Here is a 16,809-nt window from a genome sequence, read left to right as displayed (position 1 = left end):
GGAGAAAAATAAACTTCTACCTTGTAAAGTCACTCTTATTATTTTGTGTTTTCTGTGACACAGTCAAAAATAATCCTGTTACACCTTTGACTGTTTAGATTGGAGAATAAAATACTAAGGGAAACATTAATATTGTCAAAATAACAAAGGGATCACCATCCTTGCTAAAGAAAAGGATTTTTGAAATAGGTTGTAACATAGAGAGAAGGAAGGACATTTCACAGAAAGGACGTTATCGACATTGTAACCTGTTTTCTTAGCATCTGCAGATGACTAACATTACCTCTGATGTTCTCTTTCTGCTTTTTAAAATCTCTTTACATCATCAGGAACATAATCAACCAAAATGTGTTTTAAGAAAATAAGAAGCAGAAGAAAAGAAAGGCAAATGTTGAGAGGGACGTGTATGCATCATAATCATACATTTTGACTTAGCACAAGATAGCACAAGTCCCCAGCACCCCTAGCTCTTGAAAAAAAATACTGTCATCATGGCCCTGACACATTCTCCATCCCTTATGTTACTCTAATATGACAACTCTGCTCCATTGTACTTATTAAATGTATTCACCTCAATTTTTACATCTGAGTACTCACCTTCCAGTGCTGTCTCCTTCTAGAACTCATCATGAACTAAATAGATACATAGGGAGGCCCTTCTCCATAGAGACTTTACTACACAAAAAGCTTTACTGGCCACAGACAGAGTTTTTACAATTACCTGGCCTTCCAGGTGGCGGGGCATCATTCTCGCAGTCACTGTTCAGAATAACAGCCAGGCCCACCGAGTGGGTGGGGAGGACGGAGCTGCTGAGGTCCACACGCGTTAAGCTCTCAGGTTCCCTCTCAGAGCCCCCCATGGCAGCACTTTGTGGCTTGTCCCCTCCAGGTGTGTTCGTTTCTTGGTCTTTTCTCTGGGGTCTCAGCACAACGTGAACGATGCTCTGCTGGTCTAGGTCACAGCTCTATGTGGCAGCGAGGTGAAAACACACAAGAAAGGGGCAAGCATGAAAATATCAGATAAAGATGAACTTGTCCTCAGTCGTAGAGCATGCAATTATTCTAAAATCTGTTTAGGTATGAGATCCATGTGGCGTCACAGAGCGTAAAGGAGGGTGACAGGTATGACTGATCCAGTTAGGCAGACTTATCCTGCCAGCAGGGCCGCAGCACTCACACATGTGTGTGTTACACAGCTACACTGAACTGGGGCCAGAAACCGAAACGTGGGGCTAGATGGAACACGACAACAAAAAATTAAAGTAATAGTCAAAGGGACATGAAATCTCCTAGGAAAAAAACTGCATACATAAGCATGGTGAAAAGTAATACTCTTTTAAAATTAATTTATTTCAGAAATATGTGCTCTTAATTACCAAATTTAAATACTGGCATTCCTTTCTGTTTTAAAAAGTACTGAGAGTTGTTATTATCCATTACTAGTCATTTTTATCTAGAATTTACAATAAATGTGTTCACGGTGGACTCCACATACGCCACGTGTGTCGCTAGCAAACACATCGCCACACCAATGGGGAAGCAATTGACAGCACACGGATGTGACTCCATCCCAAGGGTCATCACTGTTTCATCCAATTTCACAGTTAAAATCAATGAACATCTACAACAGTGTTCTGCATCTATATACTCACGTGTATGAACAGGACACTTGAAAATTTAGTAAAGTTAGAAGTCAGATTATTTGCTAGCACAAAGACCAGATTACTTTAAATCAAATCACAATTTCAGAATATCTGCTGGATAGAAACAATCACTCATCTGTCTGTGACCTTCTTCCTGCAGAGTAAGAGTTTACTCTCTCAAGAAAGCCCTGAATCTCAACGTCTTCAAATTACATCTTGCCTTTCTCTCTCATCTTAGCAATGTTCAGAGGACATCCATGCAAAACACAAGGATACTAATAACAATAATAAATTCTGCCCCCTCATCCGCTGCCCCACCCAGCGCTCCATAGTCATCACTATCAAGCTTTTAAGAGTGGTGGCCCTCATCCATAGGCAATTCCTGCCTGAACACCACTGCTTGGTGTCTGCCTCCTCAACTCAGGAAGGTCACCAGGATGCCCTCTGGCCCTAAATCCCATTTCTACCTCTTCTGCATCCCACGCCCTGGACCTCTGTCACTCTGACACACTTGCCTGCCCTGCCGCCTGTCCTCATAGCTCTGTTTCTCTCCCCAGGACAGCTCCTGCTCAGCAGTGGTCACTAGTTCATCATTCTCTGTTCCCACAGTCCACTCCTACCTGACCTCCCTATTTCTGTCAAAGCACCATCAAATTCTGCATTATCCAGGTGTCAGGCCCTCCTCTCCCACCTAAAACTCTGATTATCCTCCCATATTTTCTAAAGGCATCAATGGAATCATCACCTTGGACTACACCTTACTCTGTTACATCCAGAAAGATGTAACACATTCTGACTCAGAAATAAAATGCCTTCAGCATTTTTATATCCCAGCTATTACCTTCCCATCTGAGGCCTCCATCATTACAATAGCTGTATAATTACTCCCTCACCTCTTCTCTCTCCCTACAATCCATTATGTACAAGAGTTTGTGGCATGTGCTACATCATCTTTCTAAAGTGTCTCACAATTACCTGTGAAATCAAATCTAACATCTTACTACCTTCTTCAACTGTGGATAGACTTTTCTCCTTTTAGACCAAGTGGTTTATGATTTTTATCTTCTTTACCTCCCCTTCATTGTATATGTGGTAGATTAGCTTATTCTTCAAAAATATTCACTCTTATCTTCCCTCCTCCTGCCATTGATTTTGGGCTTAGCCACGTGATCGGCTTTGACCAATGGGACATTAGCAGCTATGACTGAACCAGAGCCTTAAAATGTATTTGCACCACTGCCATAGCCATCCAAAGCGCACCCCTGGGTAGTGCCTGCCTCTTCAGCCTGGGCGCCAGAATTGCACATGTGGCACAGCCCTGAGCCTGACCCACAGGGAGGACCAAGCGCAGCCACACCCACAGCTTGAACAGAGCCTTCCCACTGAATGCAGGTTGGGGACCCTTCAGACCCCCAGCTGACCTGAAGACACGCAGAACAGAGACACTTATTAATGTATGGCACTGAGATTTTGTGGTTGTCACTAAGCAGTAATAGCTGACAATACTCTATTTTCCATTCTGAGTGGACTAATTGACGTCTTATCATTATTTATCATCACATCAGTGCTCAGCCAGCACTCTAGGAATTGTACATAGCCTTTAGCCTAAGTAATTTCACACAAACTGACATCAAGATCTGAGTATACTCAAGGGTGGGCACGTGAGGACAGGGGCTTTGCAACAAGAAGAAACAGTTGAGAATGAGCATCTTCATATATCCTGAGGTTTTTATCCACATGTGTCCTTTTCAAGGAGCCTCAAGAATTTGGTCAGATGCAATTCCCCTCTCCACATTCAGGGCTTGTGTGCTTCACGTTATCCTCCCAGATGAAAGCAATGCCTTCCCCTCTCATCTGAATGCCAACCGTCTCTGCCTGTCATGCTCTTTTTATTGCAGTGGTCAGAGCTTGGACAGGATGTGTGTGGGGAGTGAGTGTGTGTGTGTGGGTCTGATCTTGTGACTTAATTTAGGAATTCTTGAGAGCAACGACTGGTTCATATTTATCTTTTTATTTACCAGAACGCCTGAGACAGTGCTTTGAAGCTAGTATATATGAAAAATATGTCTGTGAATTGAAAAGGTGAATGACTGAAGGGCAACAAGAATGAAAGAACGAACAAATATAAATAGTCATAAGTTCAATGCCCAAAGTGCTCCATGGGGAATCAGGAGAATGTGGAAGAAAGAACATGGAATTTAAAGTCATATAGACTCAAGCCTGATGTAATTTATTAGCTGTACGATTTTGGCAAATTACTTTTCCTCCCTAAGCTTCAATTTCTACATCTGTCATTGGCAATAATATTACCAACTTTGAAGACTGCTCTGAAGATTTAAGGGAATATAAAGAGTGCACACCTCGATCCACAGTAATAACTCAGTACGTACTTTTAGTATCGTTAGCATCATTTACGAGTTTTGAAAACTAAAGAGGATGGGTCCCTTGTCTGTGCATCAACAATGCCTCAGAATCCTATTTGGCTGCTCCACTCACACAATCCTATTTGGAAAATGTACAAAGAAGGTGGAATAAACAGAACCTACAGATGTGACAATTATTCTGGTAGCACTCCAGCTTTCTGTAAACTAAACATTTATACCAAAAAATATCCCTAGATGCTCAGATGCCATGAAACACATGAAGAACCGGAGCTAATTCTCAGGGGCTGCTAAAATTTCACAAATATGGAAGAAATTCAAAAACTGAGATTTTCCTTTCAAATTCAAATTTTCCTAATGCTCAGGGTAGAGCTGCAAACGGGATTAGGAAGACCCCAAACAGATTTCAGTTACAGTGCTGTTTACAGAACTCATTTCCCTCAGTCTCCTTCCATGGCTCTGTGACCATTCATTGCTTAATTCTTTGACTCCCTGGTAGAAACACTGATCCGGGAAGCAGCTCCTTTGCCAGATCACACAACTGCACCATCATGCTAGTTCAGCTCAAAGCCACGTTAATAACACATCCCACGGACAACAAATTGGATAATACTCAGTTCTTTAGCCACTCCAATGCCCAAAATAATATTCAGTTTTCATGGTATACAAATAATTCCTCAGCTTTGTGAGGTAGAGATTTTCAGCGGGAAGACAGTAGAGTTCTCCAATAAGGTTTTAAGCTTTCTCAGGGCAAAAACAATCTCTTATTTATCTTAATTTCTTCAATAACTAGAATATTGCCTGGCAAAGAGGAAACACAATACATTTGTATGTTTTTTGTGTTTCAATAACAACGTATTAATTCAACAAGTAAGACAGTGACATAAGTTGTTTAGTGTGGACAAAATAAGTAGGTATTCATCCAACTGGGCTTGGTCTCATGCTGCCAAGAAGAACTATTGCCCCATTGGGGACTGAGACATCAGTATCTTGGACTTTCTTTATACAGAATTTTAAATTTGGAGATACCCCAGTATTAATAAAATATCTACAGGAGTGGTTTGCCATCCAAGACCAACTCTCGCCCAACTGGCCATTATTCAATAATACACAAGACATTGATGTATTTTTCTTTTTCTAAAAAGGAGTCCCTTTGATACAGGTATTAGGATTCAAATATTTGAGAGCCTGGTAATACAATTAGAACACTGGAAATAAGCAAAATTTGAAAAACCTGATAATGCTTTTCAAAATATTCTTAACCATTTAAACCTTGTAAAATTAAGTAATGTTACTCTAACAAGAAAAATTACTAGGGGTTGAAAAGCTATTGGAATGTTTTCCAAACACGGAGAGAAGGGTTAGATGGATAGTTTCTAAAATGATTAATAATGAGATTGAAAAATAGTTAATAAGGTCACATTATTCAAAAAGTGCTTTCATGTGCTATAACAACAATTACGTTAATAATAAAAGTAAAATAAATACATAATATTTTGAGCTCTAACTAGCCTGTGGACTGTGTTACAAGGTCTTTAGATGTAATAAGTTGTTTAATATTTTCATAATCCTCTTAGGGAGCTACTTGTGAGTTGTGTGTAAAGCCAGGAGAACTGAGCCTGGCACAAATAAAGCTCTTTAAACATTACTTGTTGTCACTGTTTTTCATTTCATTTCCATTTTACAGAAATGAAGGTGAGCCACAGAGAAGTTTATAACAGGTTCAATGTCACCCAGCTCCTAAGTGCAAAGCCAGGATAGGAATCCAGGCTGAGGACTCCCCGATATCCTTCCTTGAGCTCCCAATCTCCACAGTGTGGCTGCTGAAAGGAAGTGGGGTGGTGGATGGGGCAGACAAAGGGCAAGTCTACAGGGGTCATGGTGAAGAACAGGGTTTGGAAGCTGCCATGCATCTGCCCCAGGCACAAAGGAATGATTAGGAGAAAAGCCAGATGTCCAAAATGTTAAAAACTGGGGGAGATAGCCATTGGGACAATTGAGGTCACAAAAGAAAGTTTGGGTGGATCTGATACAGAAAGAAAAAGGATAACAAAAATAAGAACCAGAGCCAGCCCTGGTGGCCTAGTGGTTAAAGTTCAGCGCTCACCGCTGCGGGGACCCAGGTTTGTTTCCCGGTCGTGGAACCACACTGCCTGTCTGTCAGTTGCCATGCTGCAGCGGTGGCCCACATACAAGACTTACGGCTAGGATATACAAGTGTGCACTGGGGGCTTTAGGGAGAAAAAAAAAAAAAAAGAGGAAGATTGGCAACAGATGTTAGTTCACGGTGAAATTTTCTCTGCAAATAAAAAGAAAATAAGAACCAGTGCCAGTTATCGAGGTGTCGGTCAAAGCATGCCAAGAAATGAGAAGAGGGTGGAAGTGGCCTGGCAACAAGACCTCGCAGCCTCCGAAAGCCAGTGCCAGCCCCAGCTGCTTTTCATTCGGCTTCCCTCTAGATCCCAACATCCTGAGAAGACAGCACTTGTCACATGCTACTGCACTTACTTTTGATGCGTTTCTCTGTTACCAGACAATACCATCTTCAAGAAAAGATACTGGATCCTTCTAATTCGTATCACAGTATCTACTGTAGGGATGTGTTCATAATACATCTCCACCTGGGTTTGTTGAATGACTCAATGATCCTGTGAAGTACATATCTACTTCTGCAGACATTTCAGAGGCAAGAAAATATTTCAGGGGTCAGCCCGGTGGCACAGCGGTTAAGTTCATACGTTCTGCTTCTTGGTGACCAGGGTTCACTGGTTCGGACCGCAGTGTGGACATGGCACCACTTGGCAAGCCATGCTGTGGTAGGCATCCCACGTATAAAGTAGAGGAAGATGGGCATGGATGTTACCTCAGGGCCAGTCTGCCTCAGCAAAAAGAGGAGGATTGTGAGTAGTTAGCTCAGGGCTAAAATTCCTCAAAAACCAAAAAAGAAAATATTTCAGAGGGCTTTAAGTAACTCGCCGCAATAAGACACAGAACTAGGAAATGAAAGAGCCAGCTCTACAGCTCACATTTTCCAGCTGTAAACCCAATGCTCCTTCAAATACCCCATACTGCCTCTTGCCTTGTTTGAGTTCATATTAGAAGTAAATATATCGGACAGAACCTTCCAGCCAATTTAGTTTTACAAGGATACTGATCAATCTACATTCATCAGCATACTTACTGTACCAATTTATGCTATCTTTAAATTAGGCTAGCTTATCTTCAATATTATTCATTCATTTTTAGTTCTAAGTCTGTTAAACTCTATTTCATCATACAAAATGCTTAAACTATTTCAGTTGAAAGGCTGTCATACTTTCTATTGTGTACTAACTTGCATTTTAAGGTCTGAAAATCTGTGATTTTCATTTGAATTTTTAATAGCACAGAATTTTTTTCCCAGAAAATAAATAATATGATCAGCCAGGAATGATTAGATAAAAGATTTCCTAATTTAAAGTCAATGATATTATCAGATTTTAATTTTGAAAATTATTTGGACATTAAGGAGCTCCTTCTTAGATAATTTTGAAGAAACACTTTTAAAACGACTTAAATTTTCTTTTTTCCTTTTTTTGCTGTTAATTCAGAACGCTTATTACTTGCTTCTCCCAAAAATAACTTCTAACAAACAGATGTTTTTGTAAGCCCATCACAGTTTTTAATAATTTATTTTCTATTTCAAAGAAAGACAAAATGGCAATTATTTGGGAAGTTGTTTAAAGATATTTTTAAATGTAATAGTTAAACGTTTTGTGTGGTTACAATGCAATAACGTGGTTAAAGACAAAAGGAGCTTAGAGATGTTCAGAGGGCGTCAGAATAACCAAAATGGAATTGTTCCAACCAATTTTTTTCGCATAACTCCAGTTCCCCTCCAACTTTTCAACAAACACTAACTACCAATTTATATTAACTGGATGAGAAGAAAAACTGTTCCTTTAACTTGACATTTCATTGCAAAAAAGAGATTTTTTAAAAGACAGATACTTTGTCTTTTCTTCTGCTTTGAATTTACTGCACATTTCTTATGGCTGGTTTTCATTCTAATCAAAGATATGCTACACAGAGATGCTGAAAGACCCCTCTGTGGTTGCCAAAGGCTGAGTAACACAATTACTGGGAAAGGTGAATTAGCCCCACGCTAATTAGCCGGTGTGGGTCTGAGCCCTGTCACCCTCAGTGTCCCTCCCATTGCAGGCCCGGGATCATTTCTCTGCTCATTAGGACCTATACGAGAGGGAGCTCAACAGGGGAGGGGAAGGAGACGAAATAAGACTCAATCGACTTTGTCACATGTTAGTCAGGCAGTAAATGATTTATTGTGAGATGAGGTTAGTGCTGTTTGTGCGACTGAGGTCTGGGATCCCATTTATCCCTGCTCGCCCTTTCCCAAATACAAAGAGTAACAGATGATCAATCCTAGGCCCATTAAAACCAAGTGAAAATCATGTTTCATGTTGTAAACTTCACAAGAAATGTCCCCTAGTGTCATTTCTTTAAATATTATTTTATCACTAGTTATGATAAATATTACAAAAAAATATATATATGGACTTTTTCCAATATAATTAAATTAATTTTTTATGAGTCATTGTTTGTGCTTATTTTAGTATTCCAGTAGGGGGGTGGGGAACAAACACTCTCCTTCTTGTACATATATGGCAAGAAGAGATGAAGCTTCAATAATAGGAATCTAGTTTAGATTACGTCTTTCTCCTAAAGATATTTTACTCCGAGATGATTCAACCCTAAGGGAAAAAATATGAAGCAGGCAAACTGTCATCCATACACCACCTCTCTCTCACTGTGTTCTCCATTTCCCCAAAACTCAACAAGAACATTTATAATTGCCAGAAATTTTGCTAATAATGTGCAGAGAAGATATTTTTCAGTAATGGGGCTATTCCTGAAACAACAAAACAAAAACCCACTAAGAATAAAAATGTTTATATCCTTTTGGGGGGCCTAGTCCTTGCTAGGCCCTAATGGTCTGCCATCATGTTATTCTCCCTGTTTGTTTCTGGTTTTCTTCTTTTCATCCCTCCTATAATTCCACATTCTAAAAGAATTCGATGGTCTTTGGATGGTCTCCCCTCTCTCTGCCCCTGCCTTCCTTCTGTCCCTTGCCCCCTCCCATCCCTCCCTTCCTTCTTTACCCCCGTCTCTTATGCTGTATTTCTAATCCATAGTTTCTCGAGTTCTTGGGTGGACATGAGGGCACTTCTCAGTCAGAGCTAAAAAGAACTAGGTGTGCCCCTTGCTTGGGTTACAGCCCAAGCTGGTTACTATAGACCCAAGAACTAAGTAACTAAGCACGGGGAAATAAATTGATTTGTTCAAGGTTGCAATAAATTGGTAGCCAACCTGGAATGAAAATAGCTATATTTTATTTCATGTCTTTAAAACAAACTGTTGGCACACAGGAAATGCTTATCTCAAATCAGCAGAAAGCTGGAATGAACCACTGACCACTTTACAATACATCCATCCTCCTCAAAAAACATCATGAAAAACAAACGAAAAAGGCTTTCACAAGGGAAGAAAATGCAATGGGTGTTTTCTTATCCAGTCAAACACCTAACACACAGCTATAAGGAAAGAGAGTTACGCAGACTCTACAGGGGAGAAAAATAATCAGGGGCAACTTATTTTTAAATATTAAAAGTTTCTCCCTAAATCAAGGAGATGCCTTACTGCCAAACAGGACAACGTAGCCAAGTACGAAATGATGGTACTTGGCCATCCAGGGGCCATTCGGTGAATCCGAGGTCATGCCCCTTGGACCCTGGGTGGAGTGTGAGTGACTCCAGCGCGCTAGAGCAGCAGGAGGAGGGTAAGATGCAGTCAAGCTCTTCAGCAGCAAGGAAGAAACAAGAGCTGACAGCCATTCGTATTTATTTTTTTAACAACTGACACAGAGATAAACAGTTTCACACCTTGACTGTAAATTCCTTAAGTTTCCAGCCTCAGGTTTAAATTTCAGATATACAACACATTGTTACTTATGTCAGCTCCTCTTTCATGATCTGGATATTTTATGTCATGTGCAACAATTCTTCTACTCTGATAAATAAAACATGAAGCTGCTATCCTCTTTCCCACCTGCACTCTACTCAGATGCCTGCCTGAGTTGCCCTCCAGACAGTGGCTGGTAGGAAGGCACTGGAAGTCTGCAAATCAAGATAAATTCCTAGACTCTGACATTTGACTGCAAGAAAGGATAAATGGTATTCATTTCTTCCATTTCAGCTCTTGGTCCTAACTAATTCTTTCCTGCAATCATTTATCCAGGAGAAACAATGCCTTAAGGCCACAGGCCATCCGAAGTATAGCCCTGAGGGTCAAAGCTCTTATAGGCTGACACAGCGCTGGTCAAAGGGTCACAGGGTCAGCTGCAGATGTGAGAGAGACGTACTGTCCTGGGGCAAAGACCAGGGACTCCCAGCTTTGGACCTTAACTCTGAAATAACTGATAAATATTGTCTTTGGAAAAACATTTTTCTAAATTTATCGAAGAGAACTTATTTTCATAATATGAATGTTTTGGGGTATTATAAGGACAGAAGAACGATCCAATCTTCCCCTTGGATAAATCAATTGAAGAAACTTACAAAAATCCATTGGGGGTACTAAAACTTTGGGGGCTATGAGAAAGTGCCTCAAAGTTTGCGGCCAGTATTTTGTGTCCCTCTCTTAATAGAAGCTAATGAAAACCTATATGTGACGGGTCAGGTCACAGACTTACAGTTCATATGTTTTACTTGGATCTATAGTAACTCAAGCTACTTCCTCTGCTCTGGTGAAGAGAATGGAAAGGCAAGATGGGAGTTCATTTATAAATGAGTTTCTGAGGGAATAAGGATTCAGATCTCAACCATCAAGTCAAAGACACAACTTCAGGAAGACTGAGCCTGGCAGAGTGCCTTGATTTAGAAGAAAGCTCTAACCACTCTTTCACTTTAATTTTCTTCCAACTGAAGGAAGTATAATGGGTTGAATAGTGTCTCCCCAAAATCCATGTCCATCCAGAACCTCAGAATGTGATTTTATTTGCAATTAGGGTCTTCTTATATGTAACTAGTTAAGATCTTGAGATGAAATTATCCTGGATTCAGGACTACCCTAAATCCAATAATTGGTGTCTTTCTAAGAGGAAAGGACACAAATACACAGAAGAAACCGCCATGTGAAAATCGAGGCAGAGATTGAAGTTATGTTAACAGAAACCAAGGAATTCCAGAAGCCACTAAAAGCCGGAAGAGGCAGGGAAGGGTTCTTTTTTAGAGTCTTTAGAGAAAGAGACCCTCCTGACACCTTGGTTTCAGACTTATGGCCTCCAGAACTTTGAGCGAGAATATGTGTTATTTTAAGCCACCATGACTGTGGTCCTTTCTTATGACAGCTCTAGGAAACTGATAGATCAGGGAAAAGCATTCCGGGTAGAGGAAACAGGATGTGCAAAATTAGGGTTGAGAGACCTACGGAGTTGGGAAGAAAAGCTGGAATTTATTATGGCTGAAAGTAGGATGCTTTTAGGCAGAATCAAATACTGATGGGGGATCCCCAGTCCTAATCTGGCAGTCCCTAAAGACAATAACCCTCACATATTCTTTCAACATTTACTCAGAGGAGACTTGAAGCTCTGTGAGGAGTAGAGGTAAAGAGAACTGCTGGAAGCAGCCCCCTTCAGAAACCTTCTCATTTCTGGTTTATGTTGGTTAGGTGACATGCATCCTGGTTTATCAGAATCACTGGGTTTCCACCTGTTGTCCCAGTGTGATTGTTAATAGCTCCACTTTAACTATCCCCGTCTGAAAGAGAAATCATATGGTCACCCCACACATGGCTGTCCACAGCATAAAGAAGGTGCTCAATAAGGAAATTTGAAGGACTTAATGAAAGGATTGTAGTAGCAATAACGTCGACCATTTTTGAAATTGTCTACACGCCATACACTGTTCTCAGTATTTTCTCATTTTACTCTGCATGGTGAGACAGGTACTATTAATATCCTGATTTTATAGATAAGGTAACTGAAATGAAGAAAAGCCAAGTCATTCCAAACATCATGCATAGCTACTAAGTGGTTGAACCAGAATCATAACTAATATTTGTGTGGCACAATCATTTTGTTGTTAGCGCCATTGAGTGGATTCCGACTCCCAGTGACTCTGTGGCCAGCAGAGCGGAACCCTGCCCAGTCTTTCCGCGCCATCCTCTCCCCTTCCTGGGCCACATCAGACAATGCTCTGCTGCTGTTCATAAGGTTTTCATGACCACTTTTTCAGAAGTGGATGGCCAGGTCCTTCTTCTGAGTCTTAGTCTGGAAGCTCTGCTGAAACCTGTCCACTCTGGGTGATCCTGCTGGAATTTGAAATATCAGTGGCATAGCCTTCAGTATCACAGCAAGATGCAGCTGCCACAGTAGGACAATCAGCAGGTGGGTGGTGTGGTTCCCTGAATGGAACATGAACCTGGGCCATGGAAGTGAGGGTGAGAATCTCAACCACTAGCCTACCAGGGCTGGCTGGAGCAGTGTTGACTGTTTGGAAATCTCTGTCATAAACATCAACACATTTAATCTCATTTAATACTTCACCAACTCTTTCTCAAGTATTATGTTTAGCATTATAACTAAGTCACTTAGGTTCAGGAAGACTACATGAATTAGACGAGATTACATAGGAGTTTCTAAACAGGTGGTGGGCTCCCATCCAGGTCATAATCTGTATCAAAGTCAACTGAGGTGCCAAGTAGAAAAGATTTTCACATCCCATACTAGACCTAGGGAATCAGAACCTACAGGGGCTGGTCTGGGAAATCTGCATTTTGAATCATTGCCCTGGTGACTCTTAATGTTCAGTCAAGTTGAGAATCTCTGCCAAGGGCCAGCGCTGGCATTCCATCTGTGGCCTCTCACTCCCAACCTTTCCTCACCCACGTGAAATCCTCCATTCTTGGCACAAAGGCATCCTGTACTCAAGACCCACGCCCTCCTCAGTCTCTGTTGCAGCTAGCCATTTAGGTATGCCAGAAAGCCGTGCACCTTTGAGTACATGGACTTACCTGGAGGAGTAGGGACAAGACAAGGATACCTTAACCAGGCAGGCTTCAGGACCCAGAGGGTCCTAAAAGAATGAGGCGTGCTCTCTACACTCAGGACCACACCCTCAGAACCACCCAGTAAGACATTACATATAAAACTAGCATGAACTGCCGTGAAGGAGAAGAATTTTTCTCATAAGTGGACAGAAAAAAGATTTCATCTGTCATGCAAACTTTTCTAATGGGTTATATTGACTATATAAGAAAGCATATTACACAATGCATACAAAGAGAGAATTTATAGCCAGTTGTTTGTTTCAGACATTTCAAATTACCAATATCAAATGTGGCATCAATTATACTTTATAGGGCAGATCCTGGAATTAACATACAAATAGCAATACTTCTGTGTGCCCACAGGCATTTGATATCTATAAGCCTTGCCTGTGTTGATAGTTTTGTAAACCGATAAAACGTTTGGAGTAGGACAAAGTGAAGCCAACTGAAAACAGGTGTTAAGTCAAGCAAAGATTTAATGAACCACTTTACTTTACCTAGTTTTATAATCTAACACACCAGCTCTTTTGAAATACACCACACTCAAAAGAAAAAGGGCTAAAAGAGACAAGCGCACACACAGAGTGCTATTTGGTCCCAACTCCAGGTGAAAGAATCTGAAATAAGGGAATGATTTGGCAAATATAACAATGTTAAAACAATTTTAGAACTGTCAGGCTTCTGGAATGACAATCATGTGTTAAAGACAGTATGTACAGGAAGAAAAAAGCAAATGGATAAATATCTGTAGAGCTGAGGTCAATTATGCATGTATGTGGGCACTGTGTGTATACACATACATGCATGCCTGCATACACTTATGGATATGCATGTACACGTGTATACATATACACTAGATAAAAATCGCGAAAGAGATTAATGAAGGCAATATTTACAACTATATAACAAAATACAAGCATGAAATTTGTACTCATTCAACAAATATTTTTTGAGCTTCTGTTATGTGACAAGTACTGTGCTAATTTTTATAGATAAAATAGTAGGCAAAAACAGTGATTAAAACAAACTAATGTGATCCCCAAAAAAACAATACATATTGGCTTTTTTTCCTGAATCTAGATAAAGTGATTCTAAAGTTCATACAGAAAAACAAACATGTAGGAATATCTGGAAAAGTTCTGAAAAGAAGAGCATGGAGAGGGAAGAGCCACAGAAGACATGAAACATAACATAAAGCCTCTATATTAAACCCCTATAATGGAGGAACATGAACAGAGATCCAATTAATGGAAAAAGTAAGAAGTTTGGAAATCAAGCAATGCTTTTGGAAATTTGATATAGGCTAAAGGTAGAATTTCAAGTCATTGGAAGATAAACTTCTCAATAATGGAAAGCCATCTGGAAAAGGATAACATTGAATCTGTACTGACACCGTATACCAAAATAAATCCCTCTATGCACACATTATATATATAATTATGTAATATAGATAAAATATAATAATAATATTTATATCACCATACTATAAATCTTAGAAGCAAATATGGATGCATTCTTTATGGGACAGACTTCAAAACTATGACTCAAAATCATGATGCAAAAAAATATTAATAAATTTAACTACATCAAAATTAAAAATAAAAATAGTCTTTTCGTGGCAAAACACAGCATAGACAAAGACAAATAACAAATTGGGGGAAAACATTTTCAACTTAGGACACACATACAGAACTCCTAAAAACTGAAAAAAAAGCTTAAAAATTTGATAGAAAAATATGTAAAAGACATGAAAAGTTACAAATATAAGTACAAAAAATATTAAAACAATAAAAGATGCTGAACTTAACTTATAGTAAGATGAACACAAATTGAAACTATGCCCCTTTACACCAATCAGATTAAAAATATTTGAAATGCTTGACAACAACATTGATGAAGCTGGTGAGAGAGGCGGGCACAATCTAACAGAACCACAGGTAAGTTGATTCCATGACCCCCAAGGCCCAGTTTTAGGAATTTTCCCTAAAGATTATATACCTCCACAATTATGACATGATATATGCTCAAGCTTATTCAATATAGCATTCTTTATAGTAGCAAAATATCAGAACTAATCTAATTGCCCATCCATAGCAGACGAGTAAATGCTGTAAATGAAATGAGGCAGATTGCTATCAACTAATTTGAAGTGAGAATTTTCCTCAAAGGAAAGAAAGGAAGAAAACATAACACCATATACATTGTATGGTATTTTCTATGTAAGAAGCACAAGAGTGTGGCTGTTTAGTTTTGCAAAAAGAAGCATAGAAAGGATAAAATAGAAACTAATAAAAGTGGTTACTATGAGGGTGTAGAGAGAATGGAGCAAAGGGATAGGGATAGGAGTCATGTGCCTTTAAGTATATCTCTATACATAGATTGACTTTTGAACCATTTAAGTGTTTTTTATTTTGCTTTGTTTTTTAGGAAGGTTAGCCATGAGCTAACATCTGTTGCCAATCCTGCTCTTTCTTTTTGCTGAGGAAGACTGGCCCTTAGCTAACATCTATGCCCATCTTCCTCTACTTTATATATGGGATGCCTACCACAGCATGGCTTGCTAAGCGGTGCCATGCCCACGTCCGGGATCCACACTGGCAAACCCCGGGCCACCAAAGTGGGACATGCAAACTTAACCGCTGGCCCCCATTTAAGTGTTTTATATAATCACAAATAAAATTAAATAAAAAGGAGGAAAAAAATCAAACTCTAAAATTAGATACAAACAGAAAAGAACGACCCAAACTACATATCAAATTCATAACGTAACTATATATAAATATAACTAATTCAAGTAACTTTTGAACACAATATTCTGTACACCTTTTTGTATGAATAAAAGAATGAAAAAGAAAATTTGTACTTTACTAAATTTACTATTGGTAGTGGTGTAGGGGTTGAAATTCTGAGACTACTTATGTGTGTGTTAAGATTAAAAAATTATTAAACTTACTTATGTTTTTGGAAACCAGTTTTCTCACAGTGGCAGAAGGTATAGAGGAAAGCAAGAAAGAACCTCATGGTCTTAGATTTGAAACTGAGGTAACACAATGCACATATGAATTAAGCAAAAAACTTTTGATTAGGGAAAATTCCATACACATCCAAAGAAACAGAACAATATAACGAATAACCATGTAATTATTCATCACACTTTTCAACAATTATCAACTAGCGTCCAAACTCATTTCATCTGTATCTCTACCCACTTCCACTTCCTCTATTATTTGGAGGCAAATCTCACACATCATATTACCTATTCAATAAATATTTTCAGTATGTATTTCTAAGAGATAGGAATCTTTACATAATACTAGAATACCAGAATACTATTACAATGTCTAAAAAATAATTACAAGTCAATCTTCAATGTCATCATACATCCCTCTGTTCATATTCCAGATGACCTCATAAGTGCAATTGTTTTTCAGTTTGTTTGAATCAGGATCCAAAGAGGCACCACCTTTTGTGACTGGATAAGATGTCTCTTACGCATCATTTTTATTTCAATATTTTTAAAGATGTAAGTCACATACTATAAAATTTTAAAGTGTACAGGTCAGTGGATTTTAGCATATTCACAAGGATATGCAACCTTCACCACCGTCTAATTCCAGAATATTTTCTCTCACATCACTTTTAACTTACATGTTACTTCTCCATCTGTGTGGGTGTCTCTC

General features: G+C 39.3%; 1 protein-coding gene across 15 annotated transcripts in view; it reads right to left on the bottom strand.

The window, feature by feature from the left end:
• The window catches only part of PRKN (parkin RBR E3 ubiquitin protein ligase), a 1,201,475-nt gene that overhangs the window by 810,764 nt on the left and 373,902 nt on the right, over positions 1–16,809 (bottom strand). For all 15 annotated transcript variants that reach the window (XM_070520140.1, XM_014858373.3, XM_070520396.1 and 12 more), the window contains one exon: positions 722–965. In XM_070520140.1, coding sequence (XP_070376241.1) covers positions 722–965 — 244 coding nt within the window. The remainder of the gene's footprint in view (positions 1–721; positions 966–16,809) is intronic.

This window comes from Equus asinus, chromosome 1 (genome assembly GCF_041296235.1).
Source record: "Equus asinus isolate D_3611 breed Donkey chromosome 1, EquAss-T2T_v2, whole genome shotgun sequence".
Taxonomy (NCBI): Eukaryota; Metazoa; Chordata; class Mammalia; order Perissodactyla; family Equidae; genus Equus; species Equus asinus.
This window is presented reverse-complemented; position numbering and strand designations above follow the sequence as displayed.